Source organism: Arachis hypogaea, chromosome 13, assembly GCF_003086295.3.
Source record: "Arachis hypogaea cultivar Tifrunner chromosome 13, arahy.Tifrunner.gnm2.J5K5, whole genome shotgun sequence".
Taxonomy (NCBI): domain Eukaryota; kingdom Viridiplantae; phylum Streptophyta; class Magnoliopsida; order Fabales; family Fabaceae; genus Arachis; species Arachis hypogaea.
Genome location: NC_092048.1, coordinates 16,677,074 through 16,694,646, shown reverse-complemented (window position 1 = coordinate 16,694,646; position 17,573 = coordinate 16,677,074). Strand labels below are relative to the sequence as shown.

General features: G+C 25.3%; 1 protein-coding gene across 2 annotated transcripts; it reads left to right on the top strand.

Annotated features, from left to right (window-relative positions):
* The first annotated feature begins 2,296 nt into the window (after positions 1 to 2,296).
* LOC112737483 (putative axial regulator YABBY 2) lies at positions 2,297 to 12,188 on the top strand. 2 transcript variants are annotated; one of them, XM_025787399.2, is made up of 6 exons: positions 2,297 to 2,724; positions 5,193 to 5,324; positions 5,456 to 5,591; positions 8,153 to 8,201; positions 9,920 to 9,995; positions 11,719 to 12,188. In XM_025787399.2, exons 1-6 carry the CDS (start codon positions 2,656 to 2,658, stop codon positions 11,836 to 11,838), a joined length of 582 nt encoding a protein of 193 aa, XP_025643184.1. In that variant the 5' UTR covers positions 2,297 to 2,655; the 3' UTR covers positions 11,839 to 12,188. The 2 variants fall into 2 exon arrangements, with proteins under 2 accessions (XP_025643184.1, XP_025643186.1); XM_025787401.3 differs by having other exon boundaries at positions 2,314 to 2,724; positions 5,462 to 5,591.
* The last annotated feature ends 5,385 nt before the right edge of the window (positions 12,189 to 17,573 follow it).

Sequence of the window (17,573 nt, the reverse complement as noted above, 5' to 3'; positions counted from 1 at the left end):
CATTTAATTTGCTAAAACACTTGTTGACTTATTACGTTAATTAATTAGCATTTTGAACTTTAGAATAATTTGACCCCGACAACTTAGTTAGTACTAAATCTCCTTGTCCCTTGAGTAAAGGCTATTGAAAAAATGTGTTTAATTCTTTGATAAAGAAAGTAGAGTGATGCTAACACCCCCAATTGAAACTCTGGTTTTTTTTACTTGTTGTTTTTTCTAGTGGTTATTTTACATTTATTTCCTAAAATTCTTCAAATTTTGTGAATAAAAATGTTAATATTATGAGAAACAATTATGTTAGGACTTAGGTGTATAAAAAAATTAATTATTAATAATTAATTATTAAAATAAAATACATATTAAAATATAAAATATATATTAAAATTAAATTACATAGTATATATATATATATATATATATATATATATATATTTATATATATATATAAATACATAAAAATTAATTTTTTTATATAAATAATATTTTTTTACAAGAAATAATTGCAATTACAATTGTTTGACCTAACTCCAATTAAACTAACAAACAAAAATACATTGACTTATTTATTTTAAATTTCACCAAATTCTGCAAAGGTCTGTTTAAAATAAATCTTCAATATTATTTTTTCTAATTTAATTAAGTACACTGCCAAAGCTAGTAGTGAGGTGAACAATGAACACTAGGTATAGCTATAGCTGCCAATTTCACAAGCACACATTTGAAATGACACAAACTCTTTAAGCATCACTACATCAGGTGGTCTCTGATTCACTCACAACTGACACAGTCACACCCATGAGCTTAGTAGTAATCTTTAGTGGTTATTGACTTATTTCACCATGTTTACTTAATCAAATAGCGAATGTTTAATTTCTCATTTGGTAGATAATAATCTTCTAATAATATTCTTAACTATAGGTTCGATCATCAAGAACCAACAGTAAAAAGAAGTAAAATTGTACCACAAAATAATTTAAAAAATATATAATAAAATTAATTAATAAATAACAAAATCTGAATAAACATTCCATAAATTAAAAAGGGGCATTAATATCTCGCCCCCCTAGTCCGGTGGTACAGAAAAGCCACCAGTATGGTTAGAAAATGGGTCACTCCTTCCCACCCACTCATTCCCTCAATCATAACACCTTCCTCCACCTCCACTACCCCTCCCTGATCCCCACTCTCATCCTTCTGTGTTTGAAACTCACGCGCCAACACCAATCCAATCAATCATGCATCCTCCTCTCCTCTTCTGCAATCATTATTCTATCTAACCCTTCCCCTATAATCCATCTCACTTCTATAATAATCTTCCAACTTCAAAAAAAGTAAAAAACCCACTTACCTAGCCCCACTCCTCAACCTTAACATTTTGGTATCTATCCTTTATTTGATAAAGCTTTTATTTTTTTAAAATAGTTTATAAAAATTAATTTTAAAAAATAATTTTTAAAAATAATAATATTTATATTTGATAAATTAAATTAAAAATAATTTTTATTAAACATAAACAATCAAAAATATATTTGATAAAATAATTTTTAAAATTTAAAAATAATATCATAAATATTAATATAAAAATTAAATTTAGATATTAATTAATGTATAAGGTGATATTAGACTTTTAATTTTAATAAGTATAAGTCATCTTTAAAAAATTTTATTTTAAATATTTTTATAAGTATCTATATATATCTTTTAAAAACTGCAAATACAAATATATAGCCACCTTTTTTATTTATCAAATATAAAATAAAAAAATTATATTTTTAAAAAATACAAATATATTCTCAAAAACTTTTACCAAACAAAGATACAGTATTATGATCTTAGGCTAAAATAATTAGCTAATAATATATATGTTGTGTTAAAGACATGTAAAAAAGTTACTATTACTAGTAGCTAAAAAGAATTTTCATATGAAATGTATGATATATCTCTTAAAGGGCCAAATTAAAATTATTAATTAAAAAATTATTTAAATTTATTATTAATAATAATTTTAACATGTTCTAAATTCTAAAAAATACATAATTAGTAGAGTATTTTATATTATTTAGTTTGATCTAAAAATTAAAATGATTTTAATTATATATATATGAATTTAATTTTAATATATTAGAGTATATAATTATTTATGCTAACATGATAATAAATAATGTACATGTAAAATTTCTTCAAGTGGAATCTTTCAAAATTAATTATATATATATATAATATAATATAATTATAAATTATTTTAAAGGAAGTATTTTTTTAATAATTACTAGAAAAATATAGTATAGTTTTGATCCCTTAGTTGGTTTTCCCGACCAGACTAGTCCCATCCTAACCTATAAGATTTTGTACACATCTTCCCTCTCTATCTCTCTCTCTTCGTAAAAGAAAAAAAAAAAAAAAAAAAGATAATAAAGTTTCTTTGCTCCTTTTATCTCTTTATCATTGTTCTTGGTATTCTGTAAAATCGTTGATCATGTTCACTACTACTACTACTACTACTACTACTACTACTACTTCTTCTTTTCTTCCATCCAAGTAATAATAAAATTCTCTCCACTCACACCCACACCCACACCCGTGAATTCTGCTTATAAATCTTTTCTTCTCTCTATCTTTGCCAAAATACAAAAAGGAAAGAAGAAAGTTTTGTGAATGGAAACCATGATGGCAACCGAACGTGTTTGTTATGTTCACTGCAACTTCTGCAACACCATTCTAGCGGTACAAAACTTCTTCTCTCTCTCTCTTATTTATTCTTCTCACCTTTTTCGTTGTGCCATGTCTTTCATCAACTAATTCGGCAATCAAAGTTTTCCTCTCTTGTTTCTTCTTTTGAGATCATTTCAGAAAAAGAAAGAATCAAAAGGAACAATAATAATAATAATAATAATAAATAATAATGCAAAGCTGCTTCTTCCGTATTTAGCCATGTAAAAAGTAAAATTCAGCTCAGACCTAATCATAAGAATATTATAAATGAAATAAAACCAAGACTTTAAATTTAGACTCGAGAAATATATATAATTCGCAAGCTTCTCTTATATATTTTATGATGAAGTTCAGCTGGTTTTGCTGTTTATCGATAATAAGGAAAAGTTCATAGTAGAAGTAGAAGAAGAAGAAGACGAAGAAGAAAGGTAAATTGGGAATGAAGTCCAAACCTAATAACAATAATTCTTAATTATGCATATCATAATTAGGAATCAGAAAAAATTAAAGGAATTATTCACTAATCTAGAAAGTGAGAAGATGCTTCTTGTGATTTATGAATAAAATGGATGCATATACACGAAATCATAACAAATCTGAGAGCTATGATGACTAGGGCTATTTGCAGGTATGTGTTATTAGGGTTACTACGTTCCGATCCCCTTCTTCTTCTTTTTTCTTTCCCAAAAAGAAAGAAGAAAAATTAATATGCAGAGAAGATAATAATATTAATTATATATCATATGCTATATTGTGTACAAAGTCAACATCAGATTCATTATATTATTTTTCATTTTTTTTTAATTTCCTTGTTTGCTTATTGTACTTGTGAGCTAAATTAAGACATCGTATCATCTTGAAAAAAAATTAAAATCTGCTTACAAATCCATGTGATTGCATATGTACAATATATACTCCTCTCTCTTAATTGCATTATGATGATGACGATGGTGATGGTGAATTGAAAGTGGTGGACTAGTGTCTGTTCATGATGATTTAATTTGCCAGTGAAGCACCTTCTTTTATTTTTTCTGAACATTATTGATGAAAATCTTTCACAATTTGAGGCCTTATTTCTTCCCTGAAGTACAGAGGCAGTGTCCCTCTCTTTCTTTCCAGAAAAACAAAGTGGAGAGAATAGAAACAAAGAGATTATTATTATTATTATTATTATTATTATTATTATTATGAGTACCACATCAAGAATAACCCCATTTGAGCACCATAACAAGAAATACTTTCTCTCCCTTCTCTTTTCCCCCACCTAATTTGTGTCTAGTAATAATATTATTCCTTTTTTTCTCTCTGAATCTCTCTTTCTTTGTTTCTTTCACCATAGCATTATATATTGTTGGTGTATGTTGATGGTTGAGTGTTGAATGTTACCCCTTTTGAGGAAGCATTCCCTAATTCTTTTCTTTCCTACCTCAAAATGGAGGAGAGGACTTAACACTGCACAAAAGGAGCAGTAAATTTAATCTCTGGTTCTGCTTCTTGATCAGTATCATCATCACACTCTCCTTTATTCATAGAATTAGCCTATACTATATGCCACTACAATTGAATGATTTTAAATTGTGATTTTAAGTGCAATTATATCGTTGCAAGATTACTGTTACAACATATATCCAGCACATAAAAATAGTAATGGTAATTATGAGTTTAAGATATTCATTTTTGTTATATTTTTTTGTATCATATATCATAATACAGTTGTAAATAACTAGAATTTAAAACTGCGGTACATTGGTTAACAGTGGTGGTGCTTCATGGTGGCCTTTATGGTTTCTGTTTCAGTAGTCAAGTCCTTTTCACACACCCCTCTCTCTATAGTAGTCCATATACAATTTCTATCTTTTATCATCTTGCAGTGTCAGAAAAAAAGTGATGCGCACCCACAACAATGCAGTACTAAAATTTTAAATCACAAATGTCAGGTGCTATAAGCTTATTATTGAGTATTTGATTATAATAATGCATTATATATATATACCTGGCTAGCTAGCTAGCTAGTTGTACTACTGTGGAGACCCCATAAAAATAGGCTTCTCAGAATGAATGAGAGAAAAGATAAGTGTACTCCCTTCCCTCTCAAGCTATATTATCTTACTCATCATTCTTCACCTCTTTCTTCTGGGCTGGCACCTATGCATTTTGTGTTTTTTCTTCTGTCAATGATTTATGATTTTCATCACCTTATTATTGCAATCTAAAATAAGCAGCATGCTGCTTTGGAAGCTTTAGTAGTTAGTTCTTGAATACTTGTTGGTATATAGATATGTGGTTATCTATGTTCATCATTCAAGATCTTAGCTTCTCCTTTCTTCAAATACTTTTTCTGCTCTCTTTTATTTAACAATGTCACATATATCTTAGCATATTATTATTGAGTTGGATCAATGTATCTACACTCTACAATAACATTAAACTAACAAAACAAGAAAATGCATATGATATTTGAAAATGGTTGTTATTGGCAGGTTAGTGTTCCATACAGCAGTTTGCTAACCTTAGTGACGGTTAGATGTGGACATTGTGCCAATTTGCTAACAGTTAACATGGGAGCATCACTTCAACCGTTAATACCACCTCATCAAGAACATCATCATCAGGTATATATATTCTCAATTCACACTCCTTCATTCATTCTTTCTGGGATGATACTACTTTCTTGTTATAAAATTCCATTGCTTATATATATATCTTAGTTGTATTGGAATTCTTTAATATGTATGCTGCTTAGTCACAGAAACAGCACCTAAGCTTTGAAGAATCAAGCAGCTGCAAAGAACTGGGATCATCATCTTCAAAATGTAACAAAATTGCGCCATTTGAGCCTGTAGAGAGTCATCAATCACATAGGATTCCTCCCATTCGTCGTGAGTCACAAACTATTTAATTAGGCCTCTTTCGTTTTTAATTTTCTTTTTATTTTTGTTTTAAACGTTCTTTTTTAGAATTTGTGAAAAAATGCTATTTTTATTTTATTTTATTTCTTACAAATTTTAAAAATAGACAATTTTAAAAATAAAAATAGTAATATTTTAACAAACTAAACAAGTCCTTAATTTATTTTTTATTTTCTTTTTGTTTTGATATATACATTGATTAATATATTAATCAAGGTGATAAAACGATCTTATGGTTATTAATTTATTATTTTAAAAGGCAAGTTATTATATTATAATCTTATTCATTGAAATAAGACTCTTTGATTTGTTCCTCCCACTTTTATAAAATCTTAAAATCACTATTTCTCTGACTTCATTCTCTAAAATAATAATAATAATAATAATAATAATAATAAAAATCAGTTGTGTTATGAGAGAGAGATAAATAAATCTAGGCACATACCATATACGTCCATACCTAAATAATCATAATTAAAATGTGATCATTATTTCAAAAAGTCATACAGTTTTATATTTTAATTTTGATTATTAATATAAATATAAAATAGGGTACATTTATTCCTCTCACTCTTAAAGAAATTTATTACTCATCTCATTTGATAATCTGGTGTGTCTGTGTGTGTGTCTCTCTCTTTTGTGTGTGTGAGAGAGAGTTTGAAATGAACGAAGAAGCTAAGCACTTTAGCTATATAGGCCAACCTGAACTTTTTTTTTTTCTTTTGTTACTAGCTAGCTACTCTACACATTAACACAAACTCATTAGTTTTGAGGACAAAAAAGACCACCACTGCACTCACTCCAAAACCGGCTCAAGTTGTTAATACAAAAAGAAGTAATAAGTAAGCTCATCATATTATTGAGGCCAATTGAAATGACTGATGAGGAGTTTTTCCTTTTTCTAAGAGTGTGGCCTTCCATCTGAGAGAGAATAGAGTTTCCTTTGGTACAAGGGCTACCCAATTTGGGTATCTATTTATTTTCTTCTCTCCATCAATTTTATATATGGCCCCCCTCCCCCTCCTTAGATGGTGACCTTACATAACAAAAAAATTGACCCATCCTTAATTGATTTGTTGTCAATTTGTCATCCTATGCCCTAGAAATTAAAATACATATCCATATACTGATTTTAATTACAGTTACGGGTTTCACGCACCATAACAGCTCATGGTAATTGATTTTTGGCTGTGGTAGTAGTACACTCCACACTCCAATATCTTCAGTTACTTAGTGGTGGGAATTTTCCCGTGGAAAGTGACCTTTACAGTCAGGACAAAATTATGCATAAAAGATATATTTGAGGAAAAATTAGAAATAAACAAATAAGAGAGATTGTATTTTAGCTGGCAGCTGGAGATTATACTAACAAATTATAAATCTTGAATTTAAGTTTTGATATACGATAGTGGTAGAATTTGACAAAGAGTAATATGCATATAATTTTGATGACAGAAAAAAAATGGTATGTAGAAGCAATAAATTTGGATAGTAAATATCATAAATAAAGAAAGTTTATTATTCTAGTGGTTAGTTTATTAATTTGCTTAATTCAATATTAAATATTCAAAATTTGTCTTATATATGTAAATATTATGAAAAACAAAAAAAAAAAGTCATAAATAATATTAGTTTAAGTACAAAACTGTATTTCTCTCCTAGAGAATGTTTGATTGGAAAAAAATTGAGAGAATAAAAAAAAGAAAAAAATTATAAATTTTTATGTGTTTTTTTTTAATCTCTTTCCAACTAAAAATAGTCTTAATATTAATATAGCTGCTTTTTCATGTATATATAAATAATATAAATGTTAACTTAGAAAAACGCATAATCAACAATTAGAGTTTTAATTATAAGAACTAAAAGAATAAATTATTTTTATAATAGAATTTAACCAATTTTTTTATGTCTCTCCTTTAAATTATTAGACTAATTTAGTTATTACCAAACGGCTTGATCCTATAGTATTTCTCTTTAGTTATATTAATGTTATTTTGATGGCACGGGAGGGACATATGGTCCTTAATTATTAATCACCTAGTTCTACTGGCACTGATGATCTAATTTTCTTAAATTATGTCAAAAGACAATAGTGTTATTTTAAGTATGTTACACGATTGAATAAATTTTTGTTGATATAATTTTTTAAAGAATCAGCTGTTAGATTAGAATTTTATATATTATAGATTATTTTTAGAAAATTTGATATCAATATGAAATTCTTTACTATATCTTTTATATACTTGAAAATTAGTGTAATATATTCGTTCAAACTATACATAAAAAGGTGTTTTTCAATTACATCAATAAAATTTGATTAAATAATCTTTATTATATATTAATGAGATTCAATCATGGATTGATAAAATATATATTTTATAAACAAAATTATAAACAATGTAGCTTTTAACATTGTTGTTATTTGATTCTAATTCTACGTCAAATCGTAAATTTACACATATAGATGACATTTCATTCAGCACAAATTTATAAGTTAATATTGCAAACTAATTCTCTCATGAATATCACAGCTCCGGAGAAGAGACAACGTGTTCCATCTGCTTATAACCGATTCATTAAGTAAGTTGCTATTTTTTGAATTTTTAATTTTTCAGAGATATAAGTTGGATTAGTTTTAGAGTAGTAATATTATTGAGTAAATTATCAAAATAATATCCGAAAGTTTCTATGGCTAACAAAACGAACCCAAAATATGTTAACAATAAATAAGTCTTAGAAAGATTTAAAAATACGATAAAAAGAACTAAATATTAAATATATATTTTAAAAAATAATTTTAGAAATTAAATTTTGATGCAAATTTTATAATTATTATTAAAAAAATAACATCTTTTTATTTTTAAAATTTGGTAATTTTTGTCAAGTGAATTTTTTTAAAAAAATTATTGTAAATGACTATATTTCTTTTTAAAAAATCTAAAAATAAAATTTTACTCTGAATTTTTTGTACATCTTCTAAATATTTATTCAGATATTACCACAAAATTTAGATCTAATGAATAAACCGTTTGTTAAATATAAATTTTTTTTGTTACTTATAAAAAATATAATATTTATTAGTTCTTTTTATCGTAGTTTTAAATTATTAGGGACCATTTTATCCATAACATTTTTTAGAAATTTTTTTTATCAATGGCTGTTCGAATACTGAATTGATAGTTAACCTAATATTATTTCTACAATAATGATCATGTCACTAAAATAGACACAAAAGTTGGGTGGTAAACAATGCCCAAAATTTTCTCATTGTCTCTCTCCAAATTATTTATTCCTTTCATTTCTGATGGTTGATCTAAAGTTTGAGTTTTAATAAAGTACAAAACATATATTAAAAGAGATAATCACTTTTTTTCTAAGTCATATATTATTCAAATTCATCATAATAGAATGCAGATTTCGGTACAAAGACCAAAACCAAAATGTTTTGTTAGTAAGAACACTAAACTATTGGACATAATTAAATCGATTGGGACATAATTGACGTTAGAATGATAATGGATTTGTCCGGATGAATTTTTACGAAAAGTTTTTTTTAAAGAAAATTTTTTAAAGATTTTTTTAAAAAATAAAAGTATTTTATGTTTAAATATTTTATATAAATTTTTTTTATTTAATAATTATATTTAGCTAAGACAATATAAAATTTTATTTATTTATTTATAATATTAAAAAATATTTTTTAAGTGAAAATAAAAAAGACATAAATTATAATTTCTAAAAAGTATATATATATATATATATATATATATATATATATATATTTTAGTATTTTTATTTTTATTATTAAATTTTTTTTAAACACACTAAAAAAAATCTTTTTAAAAAAAATTTTTGTTCTAACAATTTAATGGTAACCAAACAAACTCAATATAAATTATCTCATGATTTTTCATATGACTTTATAATATTATGTGTGATATATAATCTGTTATTATTATTCAATCATGCTAGGTATACATAAAACACTAACTACTAAATTAATAATTAATGTAAAAATATATATTAAAATATGAAATACATATTAATAATAAATTAAATATACATTTATATATAAATATATAATGACTAATTTGATAATTTTTTTATGTATATATTATTTTTTGAAAAACATTTATGCTCATCATGAGAAGATAACATAAAATTAATTGAGAAAATTCATTCGTTCATGGCACAACATCAAATCAATTTTGCCTATATTTGAATGGACTTACAGATATTGATTCCATTACATAAAATGGATTAAGCCTTCTATTTGTTTGGTTTTTCACTTTATTCAGGGAGGAAATTCAAAGGATCAAGGCCAGTAATCCAGATATTAGCCACAGGGAAGCTTTCAGCACAGCTGCTAAAAACGTGAGTTTATTCTCAATTATTAATTTTTTTTTTCTTTTAAGTTTTGCACGCTTATATACAAATGTTGTTTAGACACAATCACAAAGCAAAAAAAAAAAAAAAAAATACTGTATTAACAACAAATTTATTATTTTTAATTAATATTTTAAATTTTAAATATTAAATTTTAAACTCTAAACCTCAATTTAATAGTATAAAAATAAGTTATTGACAAAAAATATCGATTAATATTAATAAAAACCGTTAACCTCTTAATATTCTTTCAAAGAAAAAAAAAGTTACGCTTCATTAATAATTTAACATTTGAATCATTTATTAAAGATGTACTCCTTTTGTTTCACAATAACCATCACAAAACAAAAAGACATACATCTCAAAGAAAACAAGAACATATTAGTAAATAGCAAAAAATTATATGCATATGAATTGATAAAATCCTATAAAAATCATTAATATTACACTTATTCTTTTCTTAAAACCATTACACAATTTTGATAGGGATAAATGTATAAAAGGAAATTAATATCACTTGAATGTTCTAAATGGAACAAATATTTTAAAGTTTGAAAAGAAAACAAATGTGTAACATTATTTATAAAACAAAACGAGGACAAAAGATAGAAAGCAAAATTTAGAAAACAAATGTGTAACATTATTTATAAAACAAAACGAGGACAAAAGATAGAAAGCAAAATTTACCATTAGACAATAGAAAAATATAGGGTATCAAATATCAATATACTATCTGCAAATTTATTACTAACAATAATTAATATTAAAGACACTTCCATTAGAAAACACATATATAAATAGACATATTCAGGAAATACATCCACAAAAACACACTTTTATTATAGACATCCATAAAGATACTTCTATTAAATACAGTTATAAGCAAGAGTTGGCAGGAGTTAGTAGAAGGTTACGTAGGGAGTTTGCCTTGTATCTTCCTCAAAACTCCTTTAATATCCCTATCTAACTAAAAGTGAGATTTTCTCAAGAAAGAACCAGTAAGAATGTGTTTATCACCCTTCAGTTATTTAGTGATTTAAGGTTATAGCACTCTCTTCATTAATCACAACGAGAATAATAATTTTTACTTATTTGTTTGAGCAAATTAAGATGTTTTATTTTATTTATTTTTTAAGACTTTAAACTTGGCTGCATAAGTGGCATTCATCATATATATTATTCAGCTGGTTCTCACTTGGAGGGTGTTCTTAATCTAAGTAATGTGTTGAAGTTGATATATAGAGATCAGATGCATGCATGCATGTAGAGCTGAGAAATTGGACATATAATGAGTTCTTCTCGCTGGAGATATTAAACTATATGCAAAAAATTAAACATACTCAAAAAAGATTTTTGTTTAAAATGATGTGTTAGAGATATAATAATTTTTATTGTCTTTTTTTGTCAGTTTAATTTTTTAAAAGATAATATCATTCACCATATTACACACAAATCAATATATATATATATATATATATATATGATGACGACGAACGACTTGTAGGGATTTAGCAATAGTCTTAAATGTAGCAGTATTTTTTAATATATCTTTAGATTAATAGATTAAATATAAATTATATAAAGAAAATTAACTGTAAACTATCAATTAAAAAAATCCAAAAGCATTTGATTATATATATGTGTATTACATTATATTATATCCTTTGATATACCCATTGAAATTATGTCTGCATATGATTTAAATATGCAGTGGGCACATTTCCCTCATATTCACTTTGGATTAAAGATGGATGGCAATAATGACAAGCAAGCAAAGTTGGACCATAATAATGGTGAAGGAACTCAAAAGTCTAGTAATGGATTCTACTGATCATATATATATAAATGCAAGCAAGCCTGTGAGTATCAGCTTTTTTTTAAAAAGAAATTATGCTTGACCTAAATGAGTGAAATTATGAGTTTGATCTCAAATTTTCCAACCCTACAACTGGATATTGGAGACATTCTCTTGCATGCAAATCAACCTCAACATCTCACCAATGCTATATAATATATATAGAACATGTATTTCCTTTTTTTTTCCGTTTTTTTTATAGAGTATACTTGTTATGATAAAACGACTGTCATTCTTCTTGTGATTGCATTTTAAGATGTTGAACTTGATGATCGCTTAAGTAAACTATACTTTGCTACTATTATAATGATGGGATTTTTCCTTTACTCGTATTGCTATTGATTCAAAAGATTCTTATATATAATGATTAATTATCATAGAATATATAGCGTTATATGATTTAGTACTACATGATTTGATTCATGCAGCAGACCTAATGAAACAAAACTTATTAATTAATAATGTCATATGAATATAAATCTAACATCAATCACATTTTTAAATTAAATACACAATATTATTTGAAAATGAAGAATTTAAGTTGTGTTCATGAAAGGATACCACTTGAAAATGTAAATCTGATTAGTTACATTCAAAGGGAAGAACTAATCACATTCCTTCGCAACAGAAAGAAAAATACCTTATGGTTATGGGAAAGAAAAATCATTCACAATAAAATTGATATATCAGGAGCATATTGTGTGTGTATATATATCAATAATGCTCTTTGTATACTAAAATTAGTCATTATGTATATAAATATATGTATTATTTAATTTATTTTTAATGTATATTTTATATTTTAATATATATACTAAATAATTTATTTAATATATATATATATATATATATATATATATATATATTCTCTTTTTAGAAAATTTTGGACATCCATCCAAGCACATAAACAAATATTTCGAACTCTCGTATTCCCATCTCGGAGGACCACATTTTGGACAGTCTTTTTTTTTTCCCTCATTATCTTTGTGATGGTTACAGTTTGACCATTAATTATTGAGCAAATGGTGCTTTCAATTGACCCCAACTTCCAAAGGAACTCTTTTTACCCACCATGTTGCATGAGGTGCTTAAATAGATAATAAAAAGGATAAAAAAAGAAATGTAATTATATTCTTTTTACTAGCTACATTGATTAGCTCTTTTTTTTTTTCTTTATTTCTGTAATTTTCTTTCATGGACCATCTTGTTCAGTTAATGGAGTACAGCCTATTAAAGGAGCAACATGTAGTGCAGTGTTGCATGCATGTCCTCACCTGTCACGCACTCAAATAATCACAACTAACTTAGTCTATTTCTTTTTATTAATAGGATTTAACTAAATAAATGTGTTTTAAAGATATATGGTAAAAATATAATAATATTCTTTTAATTTTTTTATGTATTTAATATATTAAAAATATAAAAACTTATTTTTGAAAAATAATTAGTCAAATATTTTTTTATAATATTTTTAAAATGTATCTTAAAAATACATGTTAGCAACATTCTTATTAATATAATCTTCCTTCCTAATTAATTGATCGAATTGTGGAGACTAAAGAGGAAATAAAAGTTACAGAAAACCAAACTTATTTCTCTTTCAAAAAGCCAAAGTATATAACCCAAGACCAATATAATAGCTGCCTCAAAAAACCCTAATTTTCTTTTCCAATCTCTATCTTCATGATACCAGTGGATAGGACTAAGTTAGTGAAGCCAGTTCATAAATTAGTTTGAATTCAATTCGTTAATAATTTAATAAATTGAACTCGTGAATTAGTAAATTGAATTTGAATATGAATCGAAACTGAGTTTATAAATTAAATAAATTGAATTTAAGTTAGGATAAGTTCAACTTATTATGTATTAAATTAGTAATACATATATTCTATATGTATTTAATCTATATTTTTGATTTAAAATATAAATAAAAAAATTATAATTAATAAATAAACAATATATATATATATATATAAGTTATAATTTATTAATACAGAATTATAGATTATGTTCATATTATTTAAGCTGGTTTGTAAGTTTGAACAAGCTTATGAATTTTTAGTAAGTCGAACTTAAATTTAGAAAATAGATTCGATTGTTAGCCAAATCATAATTCAAACTGAATTTTCATGAACCGAATTTGAGCTTAATCTATGTCGACTCATCTTGACTCAACCATACCAATGGATCTCCCGAACCCCAACAGCAATTAAATATAGCACTTAAAAGACTATTATTTTCATATCTTTTTAACTAACATGGAATTTTCAATACTTATATATGTTTAGAGTTAGACATATAGTAGCTAAGCTTAATCGTTGCCGTCTAATATTTTTAACTTTTAAAATAAGAAAGCTAGAAAATTAAAGAATTATAATACTTCACGAAGCAAATATATTGGAGAGATGGATAGTGTTAGAAGTTGATATTTTTAGTGGAAAAAAATAGAGTTGATTAATATCAATTCAAATATAAGACAAAAAAAAATATTATTAGTCATCTAATTAGTGACAGATTCAAAAAATTTATATTAGGGGACAAAAATAATATACATTACTATCAAAAGATATATTAATCTAAATTCAAAAAAATAACAGTGCACATTAATTATTCGAATAAAAAAAAGCCAAAAATTACATATAATAAAATAGAATGAAAGATATTTTTTAAAATATTTTTTTATTATTATTTCTATAAATAAAAAATATATATTCTAAATTAGTAAATTGATTAATTGACTTTAGAAATTTATATGCAACATAATTACATATAATAAAATAGAACGAAAGATAAACAAACAAATAATAAGGATCACTAAATTGAGAATAAAATAAAATATATAAATTTATAAAGAGAATAAAAAATTATATTAATACTTAAACTATAATTGGTTGAATTATAATTTGTAATTTGAAAATATCAAAAAAGAGAAACAATGAAATTGAAAGATACATAAAGTCATAAAGAGTTATATTAAAAAAATAGAAAACTTAAAATTTACCTTTTTAATGAAGAAAAGATGACTACTAGAAAATGAATAGAAAAAGAAGATTGAAACTAATAAGAGGATTTAAGAAAATAAAGGCTGAGATTTGAGAATGAGAGAAGACTAAATTTGATTAGGTTAACTAATAGTTAAAATGATAGAAAGATGAAGTGAATTTAAAATTTTGAATAATTAGCCTAAATTTATTTGTAATAAGGTCATTTAAAATTTAAAATGAGACATATATAATATGTATATATTTTTTTAAAATAAAAATAAATAAGAGTGGGGCAAATGCCCCCTATTTCGCTACTGGTCCGTCCCTGCATCTAATATTTCTATCTCTTGTAGAGATAATACATTTTTAGACTTGAAGTATACATAAATATACACATACACTAGAAATAAAACGGATGCAACTTATTAATTATTAATGGGAAACATTTTATACTATAACTCTAAAATGAAGTTTTACCTTTAAACTTGAGTAGTACTAGTGAATTCTTATCTCAGACTTACGTTATATTATTCTTTAATTAAAAATTAATGCCATGCCTAATAATTTATCTTCTACAACTTTAAAATGACTTTCTTTAAAATAAATTAACTAATTTAGTTTTTAAAATATGAATTTATTATTCATCAAAACTGATAATTGTTTATCCAAATTTCAAATTAATATTAATTTTATTTTACAATTAATTTTATTTATAGTTTTAAATTTCCTTTTATTTTAAGCAGGAGTAATATAAAAATAACAATCCTTTAGCAAAGCTGAATTGTTGAACCTAATCAATCATCATCATCATCAAAACACACACACACATATATATGCGCGTGAAATCACACTGATGACTGTTCCATATACATGCAGATAGATCAGAATATTGGCAGCTAGAGTTTGTTCTTACCACCATTGCATGGACTCAATATTAATGAAATATGAAATGCTACTATTGCTATGCAATAATGTTGCTTATTCATTATGACATGACTTGCATTGCATTGTGAGTGATTTTCACACAGTAAAACATCACTGACTGGCATTGTGTATGTGCCCAAATTAAGGCTCAAACATGCATGCTATTACAACAGAAATAATTTGCTACTATTTAGCCATGTTCAATATCAAATTAATTGACTATGTTACGTGTACACTAAAATCAGTCACTAGTATAAAATATATGTTGAAATACAAATACTCATTGAAAATAAATTAAACAACATATGTATTTATATATAAATATATTAATAACTGATTTTAGTAGTTGATTTTGGTGTAGAAACAATATTTTTTATATATCTAATAGGCACAAGCATTTTTACCTTCTAATATATTTATTGTTTGGTTTTAAATCAAAATTATTTTAATCAACTTAGATTAATTTAGTGGTTAACTCATTAATTTACTTAAAAAATTATCGGGTATTTAAATTTTGCTTTGTACATATATATAGAAAGTCATTAGTTAGCGGCAAACTTTTAAATGGAATTAAGATTCATGACAAAAAAAATACCGTGAAAAAAAAATCAAATTCATTTCTTAATATCTTTGTATTTTTTTTTTCTTGGAACAAATTGATATTTCTTAATGTATTTTTTAACAACTATAAAACATGTATTAAATCGAAGTTATGATGGGTCATGGCTGTCCGTGACTGATGATGTTGGATCCTTCATTCAAGGAAGGCACGTGAGAGCCATGTTGTTGAAGGCATGTCTCCTTTGTACAACAACAAACCTCATCCATGATTCCAATCTCTGTCCATTATCTATGTACCTAAATTAAATTTACAAATAAAATGAACTTGATACCTATAGAGATACCCACATAAAAATGGATGCAACTTTTAGAAATTACATGTATAATAATTAGATGTATAATAATTTATACACAAATCTAACATTATAATTTGAAGGCAGCCTCAAATTATGATATTACGTTAAATATTAGCTAGGTTATATGCAATTCTCTAAATTTTCTAAATACAAAACTCAATATATAATTTTTTAAGAGTAAATTTTTTTTAAATAATTAATTAGTACATTAAAAATTTAGGAAAAATAATTTAATTATACCATTTTAAGTATAAATAATGTAAGAATCAAAATGCATGCATGTTCTAAGTTGTAAGTTATGAATAAATTAGAGAGATTGATATAGATAGAACAAGTTTCCCAAAAATGAAAAGTAAGATAGTGTAATTAATGGGTGCATGGTAGAAAAATGGTTAAGTGATAAGATGAGTTTGTCTGGTGGGAAGAGGTTATAATGAGAGAATCTGAAAGGTCAAATCAAAGAGGTAGGTGGTGGGGTTATTACATATTTGTGTGGTTCTCAGAAGGAAGTGGGTGCTGTCTCAAACAAACAAATTAAAGATGGATCACTTTATCTTTCTCTTTCTCTTTTATTTCCCTTTGAACAAACAAATCAATCCAATCAATTAATGAAAATGTCTCTGAAACCTATTCGGACTGTCATGTCACTAACAGCCTTCCCATACCCAATTATATATTTTTCAGATTCTCATTATTATTTTTTTGGACCTTGCACATATCAACAACAATGGACACTTTTTAGTTACAAATTATGATGATACCTTCCATTGAAGATTTTTAAAAATTGCAAAATTATAAATAATCAATTTGTTAAAAATTTGATAACAGTTCAACTGAATATTTGAAATAAGGAAAGTTAGTTGCATATTAATTATTTTGGCCAATG

Coding starts and splice junctions, on each gene's coding strand:
- LOC112737483 (XM_025787399.2), top strand. CDS start 2,656: ATGGAAACCATGATGGCAACCGAACGTGTTTGTTATGTTCACTGCAAC. Junction 5,592..8,152: donor TAGGATTCCTCCCATTCGTC/GTGAGTCACAAA, acceptor TGAATATCACAG/CTCCGGAGAAGAGACAACGT. Junction 9,996..11,718: donor TCAGCACAGCTGCTAAAAAC/GTGAGTTTATTC, acceptor TTAAATATGCAG/TGGGCACATTTCCCTCATAT.